This window comes from Hipposideros armiger, unplaced genomic scaffold (assembly GCF_001890085.2).
Source record: "Hipposideros armiger isolate ML-2016 unplaced genomic scaffold, ASM189008v1 scaffold_128, whole genome shotgun sequence".
NCBI classification, from domain to species: domain Eukaryota; kingdom Metazoa; phylum Chordata; class Mammalia; order Chiroptera; family Hipposideridae; genus Hipposideros; species Hipposideros armiger.
This window is the reverse complement of record NW_017731478.1, coordinates 941,298-964,402: the sequence shown is the minus strand read 5'-3', so window position 1 is coordinate 964,402 and position 23,105 is coordinate 941,298. Positions and strand designations below refer to the sequence as shown.

Genomic DNA, 23,105 nt, shown 5'->3' with positions numbered 1-23,105 from the left:
GAGTCAGAGAGAGAGAGATGGGTGGAGGGGAGAAGGGGAGGGAGAAATACAGAGAGAGACACATGGAGAGACAGAAACAGAAACAGGAGAGAAACAGAGAGAGACAGAGAGAAAGAGGGGGGAGAGATAAAGAAGCAGACAGAGAGAAACGGGCAACAGGCACAGAGAGAGATCAACCTGGGAAAGTGCAGGAGACTGAGGGTGAGGGCCTGGTCAGCGGTGGGGAGGCCGCACAGGACACAGGAAGAGCTGTAACATGAGGGAGCCAGAGGGAGGAAGCGGTCCCCTCCCTGGACTTCCCCGCTGGAGGGGCGGCCGGAGACTGTGCGCCCAGGACAGGCATTTCCTGTCCCCGTGCGGGCTCTGCAGGAAGGGAAGACCAGAGCCAGGGGGCCACAAGGGGACCTGGCCGGGCCTGCTCCCCAGCTGCCCCGTCCCCTACGCACAGCAGCAACACTCACCTTTGGGGACACGCTCCCGCCACAGCACGGCCCCCCCATCACCGGGAGGCCACCAGCTGCCCCACAGTCAGTACTGCCTCTGGGCCCGGCCCTGCTGCCTGGCCGGCATCGGTCTCACATTCTCGGCTCCCCGATGGTCTGCGTAGTTAGGCTAACGACTGACCACAACATTCTTGGGCTCCGATTTTGCAATTAGTTGGGATAACTCGGCCCCCTTGTCCGTGAATCATAAACTATAAACCACTGTGCCGTCACCCGGTGCTCTGGGCTGGCCCGCCTTGGCCGGTGATTCACCTCAGGGGGAGGACAAGCAAGCCACGCATGGCCCAGCCCACAAGCTCACCAGCCACTCAGGGCTGGATCTCCAGGGCCGGGGGCCAGGAGGTGGGCTTGGCCCTCTCCTGCCAAGGCTCATGTGGCCTGGTGGGGGTGGGCATGAAGGGGCTGGCACTCCAAACGCTTATGGCTGGGCCTGCATCTCCCCGTTAGAATACGGAGAAGTTTCTAGAAGGTGGACAGCACCTTCTGTTAAACAAGAAAGCCATCCTGGTGCTCCCAGTGGCCAGCACACATCCCCCACCTCCAGATGGCCGCAGGGCCAGGCAGCAGTGCGGTGGACCTCAGGGCAGGGCTTCTGAGGGTCTGAGCCCAGAGGCATCCCATGGCCGGTGCTTCTCACCAAAGAGTTTTACATCCCACTTTTATAACCATCCACGCTTTGGAAATGCAGCCATCGAGTCATCGACAAACGGCTTGGTGCAGGGTGTGCGGTGAGGGCGTGACAGGGCAGGGTATTCCCTGATCCTGGTGACATCTCTCCGCACACACTGTGGTTAAACATTCAGGTCAGGAGCACTTGGAAGTGTAGTTTGCAAATGGGCAGGATTCGCCCCCCCAACACAGACTGAACAGGGCCCTTCTAGAAGGGGCTTTGCTGCCCCAGCCACCGCCGAGTGCCCTCAGCTCTCCGTGGCCTGTGGCTTAAGGCCCAGCCCTCGCAGCCCACCTGGGAAACCGCAGGAGGGTCATTCCAGCTCCAGAGCACCCCCGAGGGTTGGTCAGGGCTGCTGGCGAGCCTGTGTTGTGCCTCAATTTCCCTTCTGCCTCCCTGCTCCCTGACCTTCTTTTCCCCAGGGGAGGTCTGTGGGGCCCTCCCAATCAAGGCCGAAGTTCTGGGAGTCTTCCTGGACCGGCAGCATCAGTACAGCCGGAGTACTTGTTATAGCAGAAAGGCAGGCCCTCGGGCCTCCCTGAGGGGCGCAGCGCAGAACCTGCATTTTCACAGCCTCACGGGCAGTCTGAGAGCTCCTGCTGGTCGCCAGCAATGTCTCAGGGTCTGTGACTCAGTCTCAGCCCTGGTGACCCCAGGAGGGCACAGCCCAAGGACGCTGCTCCGGCCACTCTGGCATGGATGGCTGAGTGGGGAGGAGGAGGAAGGCCTGGTCTGGGGAGAGTAACTTCCCGCTTTCAGTGCCATGGGCTTCCCCTTCTCAGACCTGCGCATCTGAGGCTGGAGCCCGAGACAGCCTCCCCTCATCACTGCCTGATTCGATCCCACCGAGGCAGGAACGGCAACGAAAGAGAACACCAAGGAAGTCATTGGGGACCTCCCAGGCTAGGAGCCCGCCAGCTCAGGCAATGCACCTGTGACAAGGTGGCAGGTGCCTACTTGCCGGCACCTTGCAAGTCCCCCCTCGCTCGAGTCTATCTCAGAAGCTCTTAATCGGGACAGCCTATGAGGCTCTTAATCAAGACAGGCGGGTCGGCTGATTCCTTCCCTCTGGCTTCCTGAAGGATCAGGGTCTGATACGGCTCTGGAGGTAAAGCTGTATAGCCCTGGCATGCAGCAAGCGCTCCGTGAATGCGACCTGGATACACACACATGTGCATCCGACACCCCTGTGGGGGAGGGGATTGACTGTGGAGAAATGAGGCACAAGGCACATCCCAGGGGTATCTGTCAAGCCCACAAGCAACTGACAAGCAACCACTCATGGTCGTCCTTAGCAACAATGTGGCCTCAAGCCACGGAACCACTCCAGGACCACGGACAGGGACCACAGCCTCTGTAGCCACCAGCCACCAGGGAGAAGGGGCCCCTGGGGGTGCTGAGAGAGAGGCTGCAAGAGAGACAGAAGGGGTGACAGGCCACAGGGAAAACAGCCTTCTGCGTCTCCCAGAGGCGTCCGTGGTACAGAGAGCGAGGGACTCCCCAAAGAGACAGAAACTTCCCGGCTGCTGGCCTCGTGGGAGCTAGGGGCCCGCAGGGCCGGAGCACAGGGGGATTCCCAGTGACTGGAGACGGAGACACAGGCAGGGCCGTCCCACCACAGCAAGCCCCGAGCCCCGTCTGCTGTACGAATCCAGCAGAGCCCAGCACCGGGAAAACTTCACAGGCCTACGAGGTCGGTGAATGCCAGTTTCTGAGAGGCTGGCTGCACCACCAACATGCTGCCAATGACCTAACAGGTCCCCCAACTGGCTGTGCCGGCTTTGAATCCTGAATCTGACACTACCGGCTGGTAAGCCCCTTCTCCCTGTACCTGCTTCCTCGTCTGTGCAGTGGGGACAGTTACATGGCCTATCCCATAGCTGCTCAAAGTTACTACGCGTCGAGTCCTCGGCACAGCCTGGCAGGTAGCGATAGCTGGTACTTAGTGAATGTCCCGTTGTTGCTGTTTTTGTCCCCTCCTCCTCACCATGGTGCTCAGCAGCATTGCTGTCCCCAACACGCCGCAGGGCAGGGTGCTCCAGGAATTCTGACAGAGCTCTGACATCTCACTGGATTCCCAGTGTCCCATGATGGGTCAAGCAAATACTGGCCATGACAACCTAAAACTAGGGGGGCCCAGGCAGCTAGGGTGAGCCTGGTGTGCTCCCTTCAAGAAATAAGTACCCACCAATGGCTCAGCCTCCATCTACCTGAGGACAGGGGCCACCTCCCAGCAGCAATGCCCCGTCCCTGAGGCCTCCACGTCATCTGCTAGGAAGGACCTGGTTATCTATCTTCCCGTGGTCACCCAGGGAAACGACGGGACCATCTCTGGGGCTGGAGGGAAGGGGCTGTGCTGTTTATCCCCATGGACAAATGACCCAGGACAGGCTGTGAGGGAAGGTGAGGCAGGCGGGGACCCACCTGCGCTGTGGCCTGGGATGCCCGCCTCATCCAGGGTCCTGACTTGCCATAGTGTGCCGAGTGTCGGTCATAAACAAGGAAGGCACAGCAGAGCGGTTGCCTGGCACCTCCTGTGGCTCAGGCCGCAGGCCACTACCCCCAGCCCACGGTGGGTCACCCTCCATGCCCATCTCCCCCCTGCTCGCAGCACCAGCCCACTAGAGAGGCCCAAGCAGACATGCCCAGGCACACTGCATGCCAGGCTGCTGAACGGCCGCCTTCCTCGCCGGGAGATTTATCGGCAAGATCATGGGTTTTATAAAACCATGGAGAGAGAAAGACGCTCAGCCTGCTCGAAGTAACATGAGGAGCTGCAGGGCCTGTGTCTGCCGCTTCCTTCGCTGTTGAAGGGCAGAGAGAAGTTACAGACCAAAGCCAACGCTGGGGCTGACCCATTTATTCCATGTTTACGAACAGGGCTGGTGGGCGGTGGTGAGGGCAGTGGCTCTGCCTGGCAGAGTCCTTCCAGGGTTCATGTGTAAGTCTCCGTCCTTGGCAGGACCTGGGCCACCCCGGCCCCAGCTGATCAGAGGGTGGGGAGGGTGCCAAAGGCATGTCCTGTCTCCCAAGGAGACAGGCCCCCTGCGCTGTCTCTTCTGTGAGAGGCAGGTCATGGATGGAGCCCCCAGCCCAAGACACCAGCTTGAGCGGAGGGTGAAACCTCACCAGAGAAGCCCCCCATCTCTCGGCACTACAGATGCCGTGGCTAATCCAGAACAACTGAGACAGAAAGAAGAAACAGACGCTTCTCCTCTGCTGTAAAGCCTGCAGTGCTCTGCACTGCCCCGGCCTGGCCACTGTCCTACATCACGTATCTCTTCCCCTAATCCTGCCACATTCTAACCCAGAGGTCTCAGACATACTGGGGGCTGAGGACAGATTTCACATGCAAATATGAGGTGTTTCACGAGCAAATATGAGGTGTTCCGCTGTTGTTTTTCACGTGGCCTAAGATTTAAAATCCGGCCATTTCACAAGAAAACAGGTTTCTAGCTCATCATCCAAAAAAAATCAGCACATACAGGGGCCACGTGGCCAAGAGTCAGCTGCAGCGGACACATGGCACAGCTTTGTAGTTAGCCACAGGCCCCACCGCTCCGTATTGCTTCCCATAGACACTGAAGTCAAGCGTGAGCTGTCACTTATTACTGTGTTTGCACTTCTATTTTCCGGAGTAGAGAAACGTCTCTATTTCCTCATCCGAAGTCATCAGGACAAAGAGGGTCCCTTTCCACTCCTACATTCATTCGAGACCCTGGAAGGTACTGACACCCCTGTTCCCAAGACTCCGAGGGCACCGTGTTCTCTCTCAGGCCCCGTGTCTTTGTATCTGGCTGCTCCCTCTGCCCGGGACATCCTCACCTGTCCTGTCCACCTGTGGGGTGTCCTCAACCTATTTGGGGCCTTGATTCTGTGGAGACTCTCAAGAGGCCTCCAGCGTTTTTTGTCTTGGAACCACCTGTTTACAGCAATGGAGCCCCCACGTCCAGCACACAAATGGTCCAAATGGACAGATGAGGCAACAAGCAAGGTAATAACAGCACAAAGTGAAAGGGTTGGCAGCCAGGACCGGAGAGAGATGTGGGCACTGACACCCCCAACCCCCAGGACTCAGTGGGGGCTCTTCCCCTTCTGAGTGACATCAATACCGTCTCTACTTCCCTCCGTGCAAACAGGGGTCTCAGCACAGGGTGAGGAGACGGGCCCCATCGATCCCCCTCTCTTCTCCAGAGAAGCCACCAGAAAGTGCCCCTTGAGCCCACCCACAGTGCCCCCCACAAAGGCACAGGGGGCGCTGGGTAGACTCGCGAGAGAACCGGCACACAGCCAGGTGCTCAACAAATGCCTGACAATGTATTTAAAATAAATCTAAAGGCCTTTAGCCCCGCCCCCATTTTGCCTCAGTCCCCACCACTCCCTACTGCCTCAGCCTATCACCTCAGGGTCCTAGCACCCCAGCTCACGCTTCCAGACTGCCGTTTGAGTTTTTGCCTCAGTCCAGAAAACTCCTGAATGCACTTCACTTTCTAAGATGCCACAGCTAGGTGTTTGGAATTAAGTAAGTTCAAGCCAGCAGAGCCTCGGTTTTACACGTCCGTGAGATGGGCGAGTGGGCTGACCGACTATGGCTACACAAGGCTAGAGAGGAAAACCCGGTCCACAAGCCGAACGCAGCCACCCCTCAAGGATCCAGGCCATCGAGGGCCGATGCTCAGTCCCAATAATTTTGGCCTGACGTTCGGAGCACAGTGAGCGAGTGTCTATCCCGTCACCAGGTTTACTTCCCTAATTACACGTGGCTTAGCCAACAGGGTAGCAGGCCCTACTCCTGAAGCATAGCTCCCGGGAAGCAAGAAAGGAGACACGGGGTGCACGTTAGGAGGCCGTGTGGACAAGCCTGTCGCAGGCAGTGGAGCTTGATCTCCGCGTGGCTGTTTCACAGTGGACAAGGGGACCCCACTGGTAATGGCGGAACTCAGGGTCCTGCCCTCGCCAGCCAGGGATAGGGAAGGCAGGCAGCCCACGCGGAGCCTGACGACGCCAGTGTCAGAGGGTACATACCCACCTAGAAAACCTCAGGTCTTATCACCCCAGCTCATGCGTTCCCAGCCTTTGTCCCTCTCCCCTGAGCTCCCCCAGGCCACAGTGGCCCCAGAGAAGGACATGCCTCAACTAGCTCCAGTCTGGCATCGAACAGCAGTGCCCAACGCCCTCTGCAGTGTCAGCCCAAATCCTCCGACCGGAGCACAAGCCGCCACCCACCACAAGGTGCTCCCAGCACCTGCTCTGGGCCGATCCTCAACAGGCCAAAGAGAAGCAATCCCGTCCACTTCCCTCGTCTCCCAAACACCAAGCACTCACAGTCCCGCTTTGAAACGTGTGTCCCTGACCCGCGCCATCGTCACTATTATTGACAGAATATTTTTTTTAAACCAACCCCTTTTCCCTCTAACTCAGACATCAGCAGGCTTTTTCCGGGAAGAGCCACACAGGAAGTTTTTCAGGCTTTGCAGTTTTTGTCACGACTCAACTCAGCTGTTGTAACAGAAGCGCTGCCAGAGTGATGTGTGAGTGAGTGGGCGTGGCTTGTGTGCCAATAAAACTTTATTTACAAAAACAGGTGGTGGGCCGTTGTTCGCCAAGCCCTGCTCTAGCTTAAATAACCCTTCCGTCTCATCCTAAACAGTGAAGCCTGAGAAACGACAGGCTGAAGCACTGGCTATTTTTTTTTCTTGCAAGTATGCATGAAGATAAACACGCGAAACTACTAAAAAAATTTTTAAATGTTAAGTTTGTGGACCAGCCCACGTCATCTTGGGAACCCAGCTCTTGCTCTGGGGATGTGGCCCTTTTTAACCACAGGGACGACGGGTCGCCAAGCTGAGTTCTAGAATTTTCCAGCTGAGACTGAAGCAGCCAATGTCTCCTAGCTCTCTTCTCGGCTGCTGGGATCGGCCAGCAGCCCCCAGCAGGTGGACCCAAACTACCACTGAGGAGCGCCCAACCTGAGAATGTGCAGCGACGGCAGTGCCCATCACACAGAGCCCGCTGAGCATGCTGGGAACCGGCCCCGAAGGCCTATGCCTCGCCCCCGCCTCTCACCTGGCTCTTCCCGCGGCGCCGGTAGCTCCGTCTCACCAGACTCTTATAGTTCTCATTCTTCTTGGTCAGGTAGTAATAGAGGACGCACTCAGCCACCGTCTGTGAGGCGGAGAGAGAAGGGCACGGAGGAGTGTTCAGAATCAGCGGTCAGGGCAGGGGGCCAGGAGCCTGAAGGCCTGGGTTCCAATCCTGCCTCCCACACGTCCTGGCTGCGTGGCCTTGGCCAGGCTACCTAACCTGTCTGTGTTCTCACTTAGGACAGCACCTGGCATGGAGGACAGGCTGCAGAGGTGTTGCCTATTAGTATTGCTGTTGCTACAGGTAATTGTGACGACAAAGCTGTCATCTGCCATCCCCAGCCAGGGAGAACAAGGCTTCCGGCTCCCAGTGGGGCTAACTTTGGGACCCCATCCCAGGTCTGGGGTCTCCTTTCTCTCATCCCAGCCGTCTCTAATATTTGGGGCGCTGAACAGAAACCTCTCCAAGCTCCGTGCACCCAGCCTGACTAATGTCCCCATGCAACTCTTTATCTCTTTGAAATGTTGACGTCTTTTCTCGGCCCTGGTCTTTTCCACGTCCTTGTCCTGAGCCCCACCACCTCCTTGTCCAAATGGGACCAGTCAGAAGGCATCCTTAGAGGGCTGGGAGACTCAGTGCAGTGAGGCCTGCCACCTGCAGCCACCAGCCCTGCTCCAGGTGACAGCTCGTTAATGCCGGCAGCCGTTACTGACACAATGTACAATGTTTCTGTGACACTCACAGCCGGTGCTATGCCAAGAACTCGCCTCTGAGGGGAAATATATAGGCGCTGCTGGGTGCAGAGGTGGGCTGGGCCTCAGAACCCCGTGTCCTTCCCACCTCCCAGAATGCACCGTGAACAGAGGCTGCTCCCAGGCTAAGTCAGGCCTGCACAGCACTGAAGAAAATCATTCTATAATCAGATGCCAGTATTTGCAAATCGGGCGATGTGGGTGTCCAAGTTCCCCTTGAACTTAGGACATTGCCTTCCCGGGTGACCGTGAACACCCCCAGGCAGCAGCTGTGCCAGCCAGGTGACCGAGCTCCCGCCCTGCCGTCGGCCTCACTCACTGTCAGGACTGGCATGGGGTGCTGTGGGCACCCACCCCTGCTTCAGGCCCTTCTGGAAGCTCTAAGTCTTGTCCTGAGCCACGTCTTAGCCAAAGAACATGGTAAACACAGTTTACTCTCCAGCGTGGGGACCTCTCTTTCCCTCAACCCCAACCAGTCTCCGTAACCCCATCCCCGGAAGCCCTAACCTAAAGCCTCCTGCGGTGTTCATACCCTTATCAAGTCGCCGTCACTAACTCAGGGGAAAGGCTCTTTAGCGGGGTTGCTTCTCTGCGCTGGTTTTTCAGGTAAGGGAAGATACCCCCTGCCCCCCACTCCACCCCATACCCCTCTTTCTATGCTTAGCAGCTCATTAAGGGCGGAGCTGGGACCCTTGACAATAACCTCCTGACTCCCGCTCCACTGCCCACCCTCAGTGAGAAGCTGGAGACCTCAGGCTGCAGGGCACTGGTGAAGCTACGGGTGGGCAGATGCCCTGCCTCTGAGATACAAGATTCAGGAAAACGCTGCTTAAAACACCCAGAACAGCAGCCCCAGAAGGTAAACCATTGCGGGAACCCATTCCCACTCTGCCCTGGGATGCTGCGGGCACAGCCCAGCCTCAGGGATGCACAAAGGGGGCTCTGCTGCCTCTGGGGACGCCTTGTGTCTACCTGACAGGTGGGAGCCGGAGCAGAGCGGGGAGCTGCCCCAGGCTGGGTCTGGGGGGCAAGGTGGGGTTCAGCTGTAGGTGCTATGGGAAAGTGGGTCTGAAGGGGGTGGGGACTCGCTGGCCACACGCGCCTGGCTTGGCATCAGGAGTGTCAGCATACAGTGACCATCACAGGCACCTAGAAAGGTCATTCTATCCAGCGCCCTGGAAGAACGCCACTCTTGCCTATAAAGCCTTAATTAGGACGCCATGGTGTCAGAACCCACAGCCAGTGTGTGAGAACGCTGGCTGCCACGTCTGAGGTGCTGGCTCTAGACGCCCTGCACGCAGCTCTCCTGGGGATTCCCAGCCCGAAGCTCCGCCCCTGTGGGCCCGGGAGGCCAGGGCGGGGCCTGAGGCTGCTTCACTCAGGAAGGAGGGAAGGACTGACAGACACAGCAAGGGGGGCAAGGGGCAACCAGCAGAGGCCTCGTGGGTAGGGAGAAAGGGCCCTTCGCCCCAGCCCAGTGGCTGCCCACGGGCGTGGACGCAGGAACGCAGGAGCAGCTAAACAAGAGGCAGCCGGGCCGGCGGGCAGCGACTCACCTTCCTCTCCAGGAAAGATGCGATCAGGCCGAAGTTCTTGGGGTGCTGCATGAACCTGTGGAAAGAGAAGGGTGGGCCTGAGACCAGGCCGAGGGGGGCCTCCCAGCTGGGCGGACGCTGAGCTCCCGGGCGCCTGCCATCTCTGCTGGCCCGGCTGGGCGGGCGCCGCCCACTCGGGAGCAATTAAGCTCAGGGGGGTGTGGGAAGGGCTGGGCGGGCGGGCCAAGGGCTCAGAGAGGGCGTTCCTTGGAGTGAGTCACTGGTTTTAGCGCCTTTGAAAATATATTTGTTTGTCCTGCTGGAGGCGGCTTCCAGGAAAAATGAGGACATTACATGCAGCTCTTTGGTGGGTCCCCCCTTTTAAATCTGCTCTTGTTTCTATCTCCAGCTGGGCCTGGGAAGCTGGGCCTCGCCCGGCCCACGCGGGGGTCCCCACCAGCGAGGTCACAGGTCAGGTCTCTAGCAGTGGGAGCAGAGGCTCTGAGTGCCCTCAGGGAGGTGGGCAGGAGGCAGGCCAGCCAAGGAGGCGGCAAGAAGGGACTAAAGCCGAGGGGGTGGCGGGAGCTGGCGTCCCACCAACTGGCTTCCTGCGAAGCCGGGAGAGTTACTGGGAAACAGCTCGGCCAGGCTGAAATGTCAGGGCCAAAGGAGCAGGCGGACAGCGGGGGCGGAGATGTGGGTCACGGCTGCTCCAGGCCCCAGGGATGCTGGGTGGAGTCACTGGCCTGGGCCCAGGCTTGGGTCTGGTCATCCCCATGCCACTGCCCCACGGCCTCCCTCAGGGAAAGAGGAGGCTGCTGGTGAGGCAGGGGCCCCGGGTCCCCCCGAGGGAGCCTGGGCCAGCACCCGGCCCTCCAGATGGCTGGGCAGGTAGCCAGCGGGCCCCTCCCCTGCTCCCCAACCAGACACCGGAACGGCCTCTTCTCTTTTCCCGGAGGAAGCTGCGAGTCGGCAGGCTTCCCGGCCTGGGATCTCGCCTCAGGCAGCTTGCAAAGCTGGAGCCAGCCTAACTCCCTTCTTTTCCAGACAGACAGGCTTCCCTTCCCCTCCCTCTCTCTGCCCCAGGGACATTTCCTTCCCCCCAAATCCCTTCCTCGGGGTTTCCCCAAGCATAGACGGGCCCCCAGGAGACCAGGAATCAAACCTGGGAATCTCCTAGGTCACTTGTCCCACCTCCCTCCAACCTATACCCATATCCTCTGCCAACGATTCCTGAGGACTTAAAATTGACTATGACTGGGCACCTCACAACAGCCAAACTGGGAGGCGCTGTTGCGGACCCATTTTACAGATGGAGATGTTAAGGCTCACAGTGGGGAAGTGGCTTGCTTGAGGTCCTGAAGCCAGTAATGAGGAAGCTCTATGCCACCGGTATGTGACTTTCAAAGGCCCTGAGTGCTATCAGTTCCACTGAAAATGAGACCTCAACCAGGACCACATTCCTTGAAAGACATGTGCTGCCAAAGTACGTCTCTACAGACATCGCCCAGCCCCGGGCCCTTGGTCTTCCACGAGTGAATTAACAGTGTGAGCTCACTAAGTCTGAACAGCAACATGAAATTTCCAGAAAGGCAGAAACACAGAAAGCACCCAGAAACACCTTCCCCCCCCCCCCAAGATAGCATAAGTCAATAAACACATCCCACATACCAGGGGGATTTAAATACCTAACACAACAGAAATTCTCAGCATCCTTGACTGTTCCATAGTCACTTCACTGGCTTACAATTGTATAATACCTTGTAGGTAGGACTTGATTTGATGGTGGAACAGCCCTGTCCGTGATTGTGAGGACCCAGCAGAAGCCACCAAGGAATGGGCCTTTCTGTCTTGGCACTTAAACCCCAAACACACCACGGGAACTGCTCCCCAAAGTGCTACTTCCTGCGGGAGACTGCAGAATCTGTGTTACGGGCGCTTGGCTTGGGATACCATCCCTCTATTTCTCAGTAAGTTTTAAAATTTCCATAGTTGAGAGCTATTCTAAAGGGTATTATTTTCCACCCGAGACCCTCTTGGACTGCTTCTCCTGCATTGTCAAGTCCTGGTGTCTGCACTGGCTAACAGGCCCCGGCCTTGCCCGTGACCCAGAATCGCCCATCCCCCACCCCTGGAAAGGCAGAGCTGGCCCCAGGCCCTGCCTCATCTCTTTGAAGACTGTCCACCTTCTCCAGAGGTGGGGAGCCCAATGTGGAGGCCAGCGGCTAAGCAGGCCGAGTCTGGTATGCCCACAGGCTTCCTGGGAGGGCACTGAGGCTTCTTTCTGTCCACGCCTCAGTTTCACCCCCTCCTGCCTCACAGGGACCCCAAAGAAGCACTCTGTGCCCAGGGTGTGGGTCCCTGGGACACAAATTTTCAGTTTGGGAAGTGGGGGAGGAGGGTTTTCTCTACCCGGCAGCTCCGCACTCACCTACCTGAACACTCAGTCATGCTGCTCTTACATTTTAGAGGCTCCAAGCTTTACTTCTTAGCACCAGCTTCTGCCTCTGCTTCCCAAAGCCCTCTGCTCCCTGGCCCCATCCCCCTTCCCCACAAGCCTCTCATTCCAGCAGAGCCCTTGCCCCCAAGCTGGGGGAGTGCGAATCCTGCCTCTACTATTTGCAAGCTGCGTGGCCTTTGTTAAGTGTCTTAACCTCTCTGAGCCTATTTCCTCACCTGGCAATGCTGTTGAGAGGAGGGGAACATGCACAAAAACCCAGACAACATCTGCACAGGGATGGAGTGTTCAACAAACCACCACTTTCAAAGTGAAATGACCACCACCGGCAGCCGGATCCCTGCCCGAGGCTGCAGCCCAGCCTCAAAGACCCTCCCGCCTGTGACTCCGGTACAGGCCGCCTCGTCCCACATAAGGCTGCCTTAACACTCTGTCCTTGAATAGTGTCCCCTAAAACGCATGTCCACCCGGAACCTCAGGATGAGACCTTGTTTGGAAATGTGTTCTCTGCCGATATAAGGAGTTAAGATGAGGTCATACGGAGCAGGGTGGCCCTGATGCCAACGTGACTGGTGTCTTTCCAAGGAGGGAAGAAGAGACACAGAAGACACGGGAAATAAAACATGAGAAGACAGAGGCGGAGATGAAGTGATCCAGGTACAAACCAAGGAATGACAGAGTGCCAGAAACCCCCGGAAGCCCAGGAGGGGAGCACAGAACGGATTCTCCCTCAGAGCTTCTAGCAAGAACCAACCCTGCTGACACCTTGATCTTGGACCTCTGGAGGTCCTTGGGCCTCTAGGGCCGAGATAACAAGTTCCCGTGGTTGTAAGCCACCCAGTCTGCGGTCCTTTGTCGGGGCTCAGGACAGGGGAGGGCAGAGGGGTCCGTGGTGGCCGGGCCTGGCTCCCCCGAGCGACAGGGGACTCACTTCTCCCGGAAGGTCTCCTTCTCCTGCTCGCTCCACATGTTCATGACCTGCCGGTCTTTGTACACCTTCATGGGGTCGTCCATGAGCCCGTTCATGTTGATGAACTTGATCCGCTGCTGGTCGGCGTCGTACAGCATCGGCGGGATCACGGCCAGCTGGCGCATCTGCTTCTCCAGGTTCTGCAGGGACGTGGGCAAGGCACGGGGTCAGAGTGCACGCGAGACAGAGAGAGGGGGACGGGGACACAGCGGGGGAAGGGAGAAGGCGTGCCTGTCGGCGATGGGGACCCAGGTGACGTGTGGCGGGAACGAATGTTCTGAGCGAGAGCAGGACGAGGTGAAACCAGAGAGAAAGAGGATGATGAGTGAAAAAATAATCACAGCCCGTGCTGGAGGGAGGGAGAATTTAAAGGCAGCCCCCGACAGGTTTATGGTGGGCAGGGCTGTAAATTAGGTACAGAGAGCAGCAGTTGCCCCATCTGCAGTGAGAGGGGAGCAATGAATCTTCCCTTTGGAAATGCAAGCGCCATAAAACACCGCAGGGAAGGTGTTCAGTGCGGCTGGGCCAACCGCGCTCAGGAGACAGGCCTGGCCATCCAGATGCAGAGGGCACGCAGGGCGGGGAGAGGGGCCGCCTCGCTCTGGGAGAGCCAATGACACCACACAACCATTTCCTCCCCAGCCGCCCACCCACGCCCTGGCGCCCAGCTCCGCCACACGTGCCCACCTGGGACCGGCCCTGCCCAGCCCGAGCACAGCAGGCGTCGGGCGGGCTCGCTCCTAATGCATGGGGATGGCTGTTAGAGGCTCTGAGCTGCCACTCGGCTGGGCTCATCTCCCCAAATCTCCAGAGCAGCCCATTACCGGCCATTAATTACCCACCTCCGGAGGCAGGAGAGGGCCCAGCCCGGCCAAGGTCAGCCGGTTCAAAGGATCCCTCCCAGCCTCCCCCATCCAACCTCTCCATCCAGTGCCCGGGACTCCCAACAGGAACAGGGGGCGAAGGGGCGGGGGCACAGCCTGACCTGCCTGGGAGAAGGGCCCCCATGGAGGCCTGAGCAGCCCCCGCGTCACAGCAGTCCTCCAAATCCCTCAGTCCCCAGCTGCCCGAGAAACGAGGAATGGCAGACCACAAGGACCATCACGGGCTCTGCCCCTCGGCTGCCTTTCTGCTTCTCCCAAATGGGGCCTGTGCCGACTGCTGACAGCTCCCCCAGAGAGTGGGTAGCATCTCCCCTCTGCCCAGTCCTCCCCCCCTTCCCACCCTCCCAGGGGACTTCAAGTCGGCCCAGGCTGCTGAGGTCAAGATTCAGCACCGAGTTCCCTTGCCAACCATCCCCAGGTCGCTGTTCCCTCCACGCCCGAGGACGCTGGTGGCTACACTCTCATGTGGTCAGGACCTGGGGACACTGAATCAGCCCGGACACCCGTCCCCTAGGACTCCCATCTGTCCCCCTGGAGAATCAGCAGCCAGAGCAGCGCTGTCCGACAGAACGTGCAATGGGAGCCACTGGCCACACGCAGTTACCGAGCCCCTGAAACGCAGCTGGTGAGACTGAAGCCCTGGGTTTTCGTTTCATTTCATTTTAGTTCATTTCAATTTGAACAGCCACATGTGGCTGGTGGCAACTGCACTGAGCTGGGGCTCCAATATGTCCCATCTGGACCAAAGTCCCAGGGGGAGGAAATGTGCCCCCGGGGAACAAGGGGGTGGGGCGACTGGCACATCAGATGGTTGACCTACAAGGTCCAGGAGGGGACAGGAAGACACCAGCCCTTCCCCCAGGAGCAAACACCTCCTCTCTCTCTGTCTCCTGGCCACCTCTCGGCTCCAGTGACCAGTCAGGGTCACCCAGGCTGAACTCCAGATGCCCAGGCGTCCCTTAAGGATGCCCATGGGAAAACAGAGGCCAAGCTTGAGCTGGCAGGGCTGCGAGTCCTGACACAAGTCAGTCCCTGCCTGGTGGACAGCGGGTGTGCTAGGAACTGTCCCTGCGCCCAGGCTCTGGGCACCTGGAGGCCAACCTAGAAACCACAGCTCTCGGGACCCCTGCCCTCGGCCTTCCAGCTAGCTTCAGCCAATGGGAGGCAGGAGAGAGGGGCCGGGGTGCTGGTCCCCCGCTTCTTCCCCGCTGTGGCGTCACGATGGAGCCACATCCTGCCTGGTGGCCTCCCAGGATGGACCCAGGAACACCCTCTCCGCTGGTCCTTCAGGGCTGGGGACAGGCGACGGCTACTCCCTCAGGGCCTCAATATCCCGTGTTGGTTGGTCCTGCCCACACTTCAGCAGCAAGCCCTTGATTTCAACCATCCAGGGTGAACGCGAGTCACGGCCATGCGCTCACCTCCTGCTCCGACAGGCCATCGATGATCTCGGATACCTCGTGTTCGCTGCGGGCGGCCGACATGGAGAGCCCGCTGCCCCGCTGGCCCACCCTGCTGGAAACCAAAGGGACACACAGTCAGGACCGGCCGGCCTCTCAGCAGTCAGGGACGCACGGCCAGTCCCGCAGCGCAGGCCTCAGCCCACCACTTCCCCAGGGGCGGCGTGTTGGCAGCAAGGAGGGGCCTGGGGGGGAAGGCACGGGGCCCCCGACCCTGACCCAGGAACGCCAGAACCCAGAGGCGGCAGGGGGCTCCACCTCTTCTTCTCTCCTAAGATGCCAAAAAGAAGCCCAGCCACACAGATCCACGTTCAAATCCCAGCTCCGCCTCTGTGGACCTGTGCCTCGGTTTCCTCCCTGTAACAGGGAGACAAGAGTGGCACCAGCCCCAGGGCTGCTGGAGGAGGCATTCTGAGACACTGTGAGTGTGCGGTCAACAGTGAGATCCGTATGATCACTGCTCGTGGCCCGGCACCTTATCCGCGTAACCAAAGAAAACAGGACAGAAACTACAGCCACACATCAGCGAGCACCTACTGTGCGCCGGGCACTCCTACACGCAATCTCACTCAGTCCTCACGGCCGCCCTGTGGAACCACATCCTGATCCAAGCCAGGTGGTCCTCTCCCCTTATGTCCACACCAGGGGTCTCAAACTCAAGCTGCCTTCCGGGGCCGTGCGGGCCACGTAAGTGAATGACGCTGGCGGTAGGTAGGTAGGTAGGGACCGGCCCAGCGTGCAGTGGTTGGACAGCTTGCTCGCTGCAATGGACTTAAGTCTTGAGTTAAGTATTAAGGCCGAGCAGGCTGTGTGTGACACACCCAAGTTGCCCGACGTGGCCCCTGGGCCACCAGTTTGAGACCCTGCTGTACGGTCCCATTTCACACAGGCCGGGCTCTTCTGCCGGCCCTGTCTGGAGGAGGGCGGGGAGCCGGGCCCTGGCTCACCTCTGCATGCGCTCCTGCAGCTCCCGCTGCTTCCGGATCTCAGGGAACTGCTTCTCGTAATACTCGCGCACCTTGCTCTCCTTGGCCCTCCGCCGGGGGTTGTTCTCGATGCGTTCCACCTTCTTCTCCCAGGCCTCCATGAGCTGGTCATAGCGCTGGCAGAACTTCTGTTCCTGGGGGGGCAGGGGGAGCGCTGCTCAAGGGGCTCCCGAATCTGGACACACAGCCCCCTGGCTCCCTGCCCGCTCCACATGCACCGTCACAAGGTCACGGACACGAGACACGCACGACCATGCGAGGCCTGGGCAGAAAACCCACAGCGCCCCCCCCCCCAGGACCTGGCCACTCCTTCCCTGGGGAACGGCCGCGCCCGCCTGGCCTCCCTCAAGAAAGGCCTTGCTGGATCCGGAAGCCCCCAGCCACATGGGGCAGTTAAGTTCAAATCACATAAAATTAAGATCCTTGGTCCCCGCCGCCACATTTCTAGGGCTCGACAGGCACATGTGGCTAAGGCCACCGCCCTGGTGGACAGCACACACCGGCCATGTCTATCACTGAGGAAGCTGTGCTGGACCAAGCGGCTCTGGGTGTCAGGCGGGCCTGGGGGAGGGGGCCTGGGAAGTACCCCCTTTCTGAACGGCTCCTCCCAGCCTCAGGTTCAGCCGTGCTCCCCAGGCCCAGGGGCTGGGTGTGAACACCCATCTGCCATCCATCCAAGGCAAGAAAGTCCCTCTCTGTGTCGAACCACAGTGCCACCTGCTCTACATCCTTGGAGAGAAGACCCCCGCCTGGCCCAGAACGTAGCTGACTAGCTCGCGAGTCTCCAAGGTGACCTGGCCCTCGAGCAGGTGGGGCGCATCCAGTCGCCCATGAGACGCCGGTCCCCCCCATCTCTAACAGCTGCGGTGGACAGATGGCACGGTCTAGGAGTCTCGCTTGAACGCCTTCTCGACAATTCAGCACAGTCAGAAAAGCCCTCTCTGGTCCTCGTGCCGACACCCCACCCCACCTGTGTTTCAGCCTCTGACCTTGGTCCTCAGCAAATCCAGCAGCATTACTGTCCCCAAGGGGTGGTCAGGCAAGCTTGGATCGGGGAGAAAAACTTGACCCCAGCTTCTAAAGGCCCCACAGCCGCTTGTGGCAGTGTGCCAAGAAAGCTGCCCCCAGGGATGGGGACTGGACGAGGGATGCCAGTCCAGGCTGTCAGAATGAGGACCTTCTCTGCCCTCTCCACACCCCCCAGAGAGGCCTCAGTCTGATGGGTGAAGAGCGAGAAGTGTCAGACAAGGAAAGGTGAGAAAATGTGAACCAAAAACGAACAGAGGAAAATAATGCAGCTGGCAAAGACAAGCCACCCATAGGGAGGGAGTGACAAGATGCGCCAGCCTGTCTGGGGCCCTCATGGAGTCAGGTGGAACAAAAGGACATGGCGGGAATGGCTCTGAGGGGACATTCAGCCGTGCTGCCCAGCCCCACGCACTGAGTGCAAAGACCCGAGCAGCTCTTCAAGACAGTCCAGCACGAGGAAGTCCCCCTCCACATCTGACCGCAGTGCCACCTGCTGTCACCTGTGCTTGTGTCCACTGCACTGCAGATGGCTGGCAACAGCCCTTCCCTGGGGCAGCAGTGACGCTGCTCAGTGGGGGCTTCCCCAAGGGGGGATCCGCTGGCCAGGGGAGAAAGCAGATCGCACGCACACACAGGAGCAGGGCCGCCGTGCATGTTCAAGAGACAAGTCACCCTCTGGGCCTCTTGCTCCCCGTCAGCCAGAATTCTTCTCCATCATCATCACCACCATCGCCACCATGACACAGGCTGAGTGCTATCGTGTCACATGCCAAGCTCAGAGCTGAGTCCTTCCATGGACTGACTCACCCAGACCCACGCAGGCAGTGACCGTCCGTCCCCTGCACGGGTGGGACTCGGGGCCCCTTGCCCAGATGGCAGTTAGGGACCGGGGACACTTATTCTGGTGAAGTCCAGTGCACCTCCTTTTCCGTCGTTGTCTGTGCCTCTGGTGTCAGACCCAAGAATCCACTGCCAAATCCAAGGTCGTGAAGATGCATCCTTATGGGGGTTTTCCCCCTAGGAATTGGATGGTTTTAGCTCGTACACGTATGCCTCTGATTCATTTTGAGTTAATTCTGTGAGGTGGGGGGGTCCCCCTCCTTCTTTTGTGTGTAAATGTCCAGTTGTCCCAGTGCCATCTGTTGAAGAGGCCGTCCGTTCTCATTGAATGGACTTGGCCTCTTGTCAAACACCAACTGGCCGCAGATGTGAGGGCTTGTTTCTGGGTTCTGTTCTAGTCCACTCGCCTCGGTGTCTGTCCTCACGCCACCACCAAACAGTTGGGATGACGAGCTTTTGTGACATGTCTGAAATCGGGCAGGAAGTCTTCGAACTTGGTTGTTTTGTTTCAGGATTGTTTTGGCGATTCGGGGTCCCTTGCCATCCCATGTGAGTTTTGGGGTCAGCTTGCAGCTGCCCGTTTTGAGCTCCTTCTGCGTGCAGCTTATCACTCAGCAGCTCAAAGAGGTGGGTGTTAACATGATCCCCAGTGAACAGGAAACTGAAGCCAGAAGGTAAATGGTTTGCCCCGGTCACCCAGCAAGGCCAGGATCTGAAACCCCAACTGCCCTGCCGGGTGTGGCGGAGTGCAGCTCTGTGTTTCGGGGACAATGAGACATAGGGAAGACAGCCTCAGGCCAAGGGACAGGGAGGGAGGGTGGCTGGAGCCCAGCGTCCCCCAGACCTGCACGGAGCCTGTGGCCACCCCCATAAAGGCCTTTCGCAGGGCTTAGCAGGATGGGACCGCAGAACCCCAAGAATGTGTCCCCCCCTGGCTATCCTGAGAATGGGGGCTCCAGCCTCCTCTCTCCACACATTCGGTGATAGATGAGGGTGACGAGGCGGGAGCTCGCACAGGCGTCCTGCCCACCGCTCAGGCTGCAGAAGTCCTGGGTGCCAGGCGGGCCATATAGCCGAGGCCTGGGGCCATCCTGGCCGAGCCCCCTCCCAGGCCTTGCTGAACCCGGATGCAGTCAGGGCTTTGGGCTCATCACATGAGAACAGGAACCAGATCATTCCACACACCGTCCTGTAGCAGCTTCTGCGAATTCTGTGGTTTCTCAATTCCTTTTCACAAGGGCCACCGGGAATTTCTTAGAAGTCTCCAGTTCCTGTATCTTTAAATAAGCTGATTCCCCTTCCACGCGCGTAAGGGACCCCGAAGGAGACATTTGAGATTTCTTAAGAACTTACACCCACCCCAACTCTACTCTGCCAGCCACGGGGATCCTTTTAAAATAAATCCAACCCCCCAACCCCAGGCAGGACAACGGGGTATACAGGTGTTCACAGTAGCGTGGCAAACTTGTATGACTGAGAACTCTTATAACGAAGACTTGGCGTTCCGTATCAAGAACACATTTATTAAGAGTAAATTAAGTGTCTCACTGTGTTTATAATAAAATCTAAACATCCCATCCTAGTTGAGGGGTAAACATTTCTAGGTGATCTGGTTCCCAAGATCACACCCCCCCCCACCTTCAGTGGACCTGCCTGCTGCATTCTGTCCTGTGCCACCCCAAGTCCGTCCCTGCCCCAGGGCCTTTGAACTTGCTGGCTCTCTGCCTGACACTCTGACCTCCAGATCTTCACACAGCTGGTCTTTTCCTGTTATTACCACCTCAGTACTGAGGTCATCACCCCAGGGACACGCAGGCTGTCCCCACCCCCACCCCCGTGCACAGCACTTCCCCGCCTCCGCAGCTCAGCACAGCTCAGCACTGTGCCAGGCCCACAGCAGGTCCCTGGGAAATGTTTAACTGAATGATTAAGATGGGACGCCCAGGTTCGTGAACCCCATTCTCCCTGCCCAGTGCCTCTGGTCACCACCTATCAATCTGGGGGTCTGAGGAAGTTGAAAAGGAAAGGCTAGGAAGCCTGCCTCTTCCCACCCCTGGGAGTCCAAGGTGCCACCCACTCAGCTTCGCAGTCACCCACCATCCGGGCCAAAAGTGTCCTCTCTGAGGACTCAGCCGAGGTCTGGGCCCAGGGCAAGGCGAGTTCAGAAACTGACTCAAAGGGACCCATGCCCTGAAGTTGTCCCATCAGAGCTTTTGTGAGATGGTATGAGAAACGGCAGCTCTCAAACCTGCTACAGGAATTCAGGGCCCACAGAGAAACCAGTCTGTCAATGTCCTAATGGACAGAGTTGAAAAAAAAACTGCACAGAAATGAAGGTAGAGCCTGATCGAACCGCTCCTGAACTCCACCCGGTGGGCTTTTTCAGCTACACAAATGCCCTTACTGTTTAAGCCCACCTGACCCAGCTCCCCTTCCCCTCACAGCTGAGGAGCACCAAAGGCGAGGGTAGCTCCCCCTGCATCACTGGGCCCTAACCCCCCACAACATAAGCAGCTACCCTAAGCCACAGCTGCCCGTGTCCCCTCACACATGCCTTCCTGGCTGGACGCAGGAGTGGGCATCCTGACTGTTTTGATGCAGCCGCTGACCGCCGGGAAAGCCTCCTTCCTAAGGGAGCCCCGTGCATCATGACACCCATTGCCCCCTCATCCTCCGCCTCTCACAACAGACCTCTCTCTTTCTGCCTATGAGAACCCAACAGGTCCTCTGACGAGGAACCCATTTTCCTGGCCAACGTCTGCCGTCTCCCCATCCAGGTTGGAAAGGCAGCGGCAGAGGTCTGGGCCCAGCCGCTCCCAGGCCTCCTTGGGGCAGCCAAGCGCGAGCCCCGGGCTTCACTGAGCGGCTGCTCTCTCCTCCCGTTTGTCCCACTGGCCTTGGATTTTCTTCACAGCCTGGACATGCAGGAATGAGAGAGCTGCAGAACCGAAGGGTCCCGGCGGGTCTCGGGCTCTCCAGCCCGGCCCACGAGGGCCAGGACGAGGTTCCAGGGTGGGGGCCGCGGGGGGTGGGGGGGGACTTACCCATTGCTTCCGGGCGTGATTCCTCCTCTTGAAGTACAAAATTAGCTTTTTCCGCATCGCCTGGTTTCTACGCGGGAAGGAGAGACACCAAGCGGGGCGGGTCAGCATTGCCAGGCTCCGGGCCCCGTCCGTCCTGACCTGTTCCTGAGAGCCAGGCCCATGTTGGCCCATTACTGGTTCTCGGGGAGACAGGACACACCCGGAACCCCCCAGAGCAGGCCAGCAACTGCCAATGTGCGTCTTCCTCTCCCCCAACCCCAAAGTGCCCCCACCCACAATGAGACTGAGCATGGTCTGCAGAAAAGGGGCTCTGAGTGGGCGAGTTATCTGTGGCCTCCTGCCCTCGTCTGAAGCTGCCATCACTCCCCGCCACACGGGCTCCCCTCAGCCTGGGACTGATGCAGAAACTGGCCACAGAGACATATCCACAGCCTCAGACCAGGAACACAGCCCGGGGAGACCAAGACCCCACACCTGCAGCTGCACACAGGTGGGGTCTTGGGGTCTGGCCTTGGTGTCCCCGAGGCTGGCGCCCACCAAGCGCTGTGCTCTGGGCTCCAGGCACCTCTGCCGCAGCAGTGGGGGTGATATAGGCAGGACAGCAACGGGCTGGTGGGCGCCAGCACAGCAGAACCCTCAGGCCAGGAAGCTGAGCCCCTCTGGGCTTCGGGGCGCTCGGCCAAAGGGCCACACCCAGCACTAGGACTCAGAAGGCAACGGGTGCTCCCTGGGGAAGATGCAGGCGCTCAGAGAGGAACACAGGCAGAGACACAGGGTCACCAGGATGAGGGAAGAGGTAGACAGACAGGAGCCCCAGAGAAGAGGGGAGAGGCAGAGAGAGAAGAGGAATGAGATGAGATCCAAAGAGCAGGCAGGGACCCAGAAAGGGACATGAGAATGGGGGGAAGGCAGGAAGGCAGAGAAAGGCAAGCTCTGAAGAAAGGGTGACAGGAGGAGACAGGAGGCCCAGAGACGACAGCTCCGATGCGGAAGGGGTGGCAGACCTCCCCCAGCTGCCCAGAGACCTGAGGCCCCTTTCTCTCGGCACCTTTCCCCACAACCTCCAACACACGAGTCAATTGCCGCAGCTGGCGTCCTGGGCCTGTGGGGTCCCAGACAGGCCTTGGGGGGCCGCTGAGCCCCTGAACTTGCTCAGATCTGGGTGTGCAGCAACATCAACTTTTCTGGGAAGGAGCTCCCGGACTTCCTCACATTCTCAGAAGTCTCTAAAACCCACCAAAAAATCTCACAGACGCTGCCAGGGAGCCATACCCCATCCAGCCTCCAGGAGGCACCAGGCCCATAGGCCACCCAGGACCCCAACCTCAGGAATAGGACAAAGGGAGGGGGACACCCCAGGCCCTAACGAACAAGCCAAGATCCCCCAACACACACCTCACAGGGGCTGAAGGGCCCGGAATCAATCTGACAAAGGGACCCCAAGGAGAGTCCCTCTCTGCCCCCACACCCCCAGCAGACAGACAGCCCCGCCTCAGAAGGCCCCCCTGCCAGGGCCAGCCACTTTCGGGGGCCAGCCACCCCACCTCCGTCCTGGGCTCGACGAGCATGCCCTGGACCTGCTGCCCTCACTCTGATCCCCACGACCTATGCTGATTTCCAGGAGGAAGCTGGGGTCTTCACTACCTGGTCTTACATCCGAAACGCTAACGAGCCTGCACGTTCCTTCTCCATTAGGAGGGAAAGGCCGCAGTAAGCATGTGGGCAGCGGTGCCTCCCTGGAACGCCCAGGGACCCCAGTGGGGCTCAGCGTCCTATCTACTCTCTGGACCCCAAGGAACAGCCCCACCCACTGATGGCGCCCAGGGTCATTCTGGCCTTGCATCGGTCAGGGCCTCCCCACCTAAAGGCCTCACTGCTTACATCAGCCTC

General features: G+C 59.0%; 1 protein-coding gene across 1 annotated transcript in view; it reads right to left on the bottom strand.

Moving 5' to 3' along the window:
* The window catches only part of NCOR2 (nuclear receptor corepressor 2), a 192,075-nt gene that overhangs the window by 72,677 nt on the left and 96,293 nt on the right, over window positions 1-23,105 (bottom strand). The window contains 6 exon segments of the mRNA XM_019648881.1: window positions 7,240-7,338; window positions 9,566-9,620; window positions 12,934-13,112; window positions 15,278-15,371; window positions 16,264-16,436; window positions 21,216-21,282. Of these exon segments, the coding sequence (XP_019504426.1) occupies window positions 7,240-7,338; window positions 9,566-9,620; window positions 12,934-13,112; window positions 15,278-15,371; window positions 16,264-16,436; window positions 21,216-21,282 (667 nt within the window).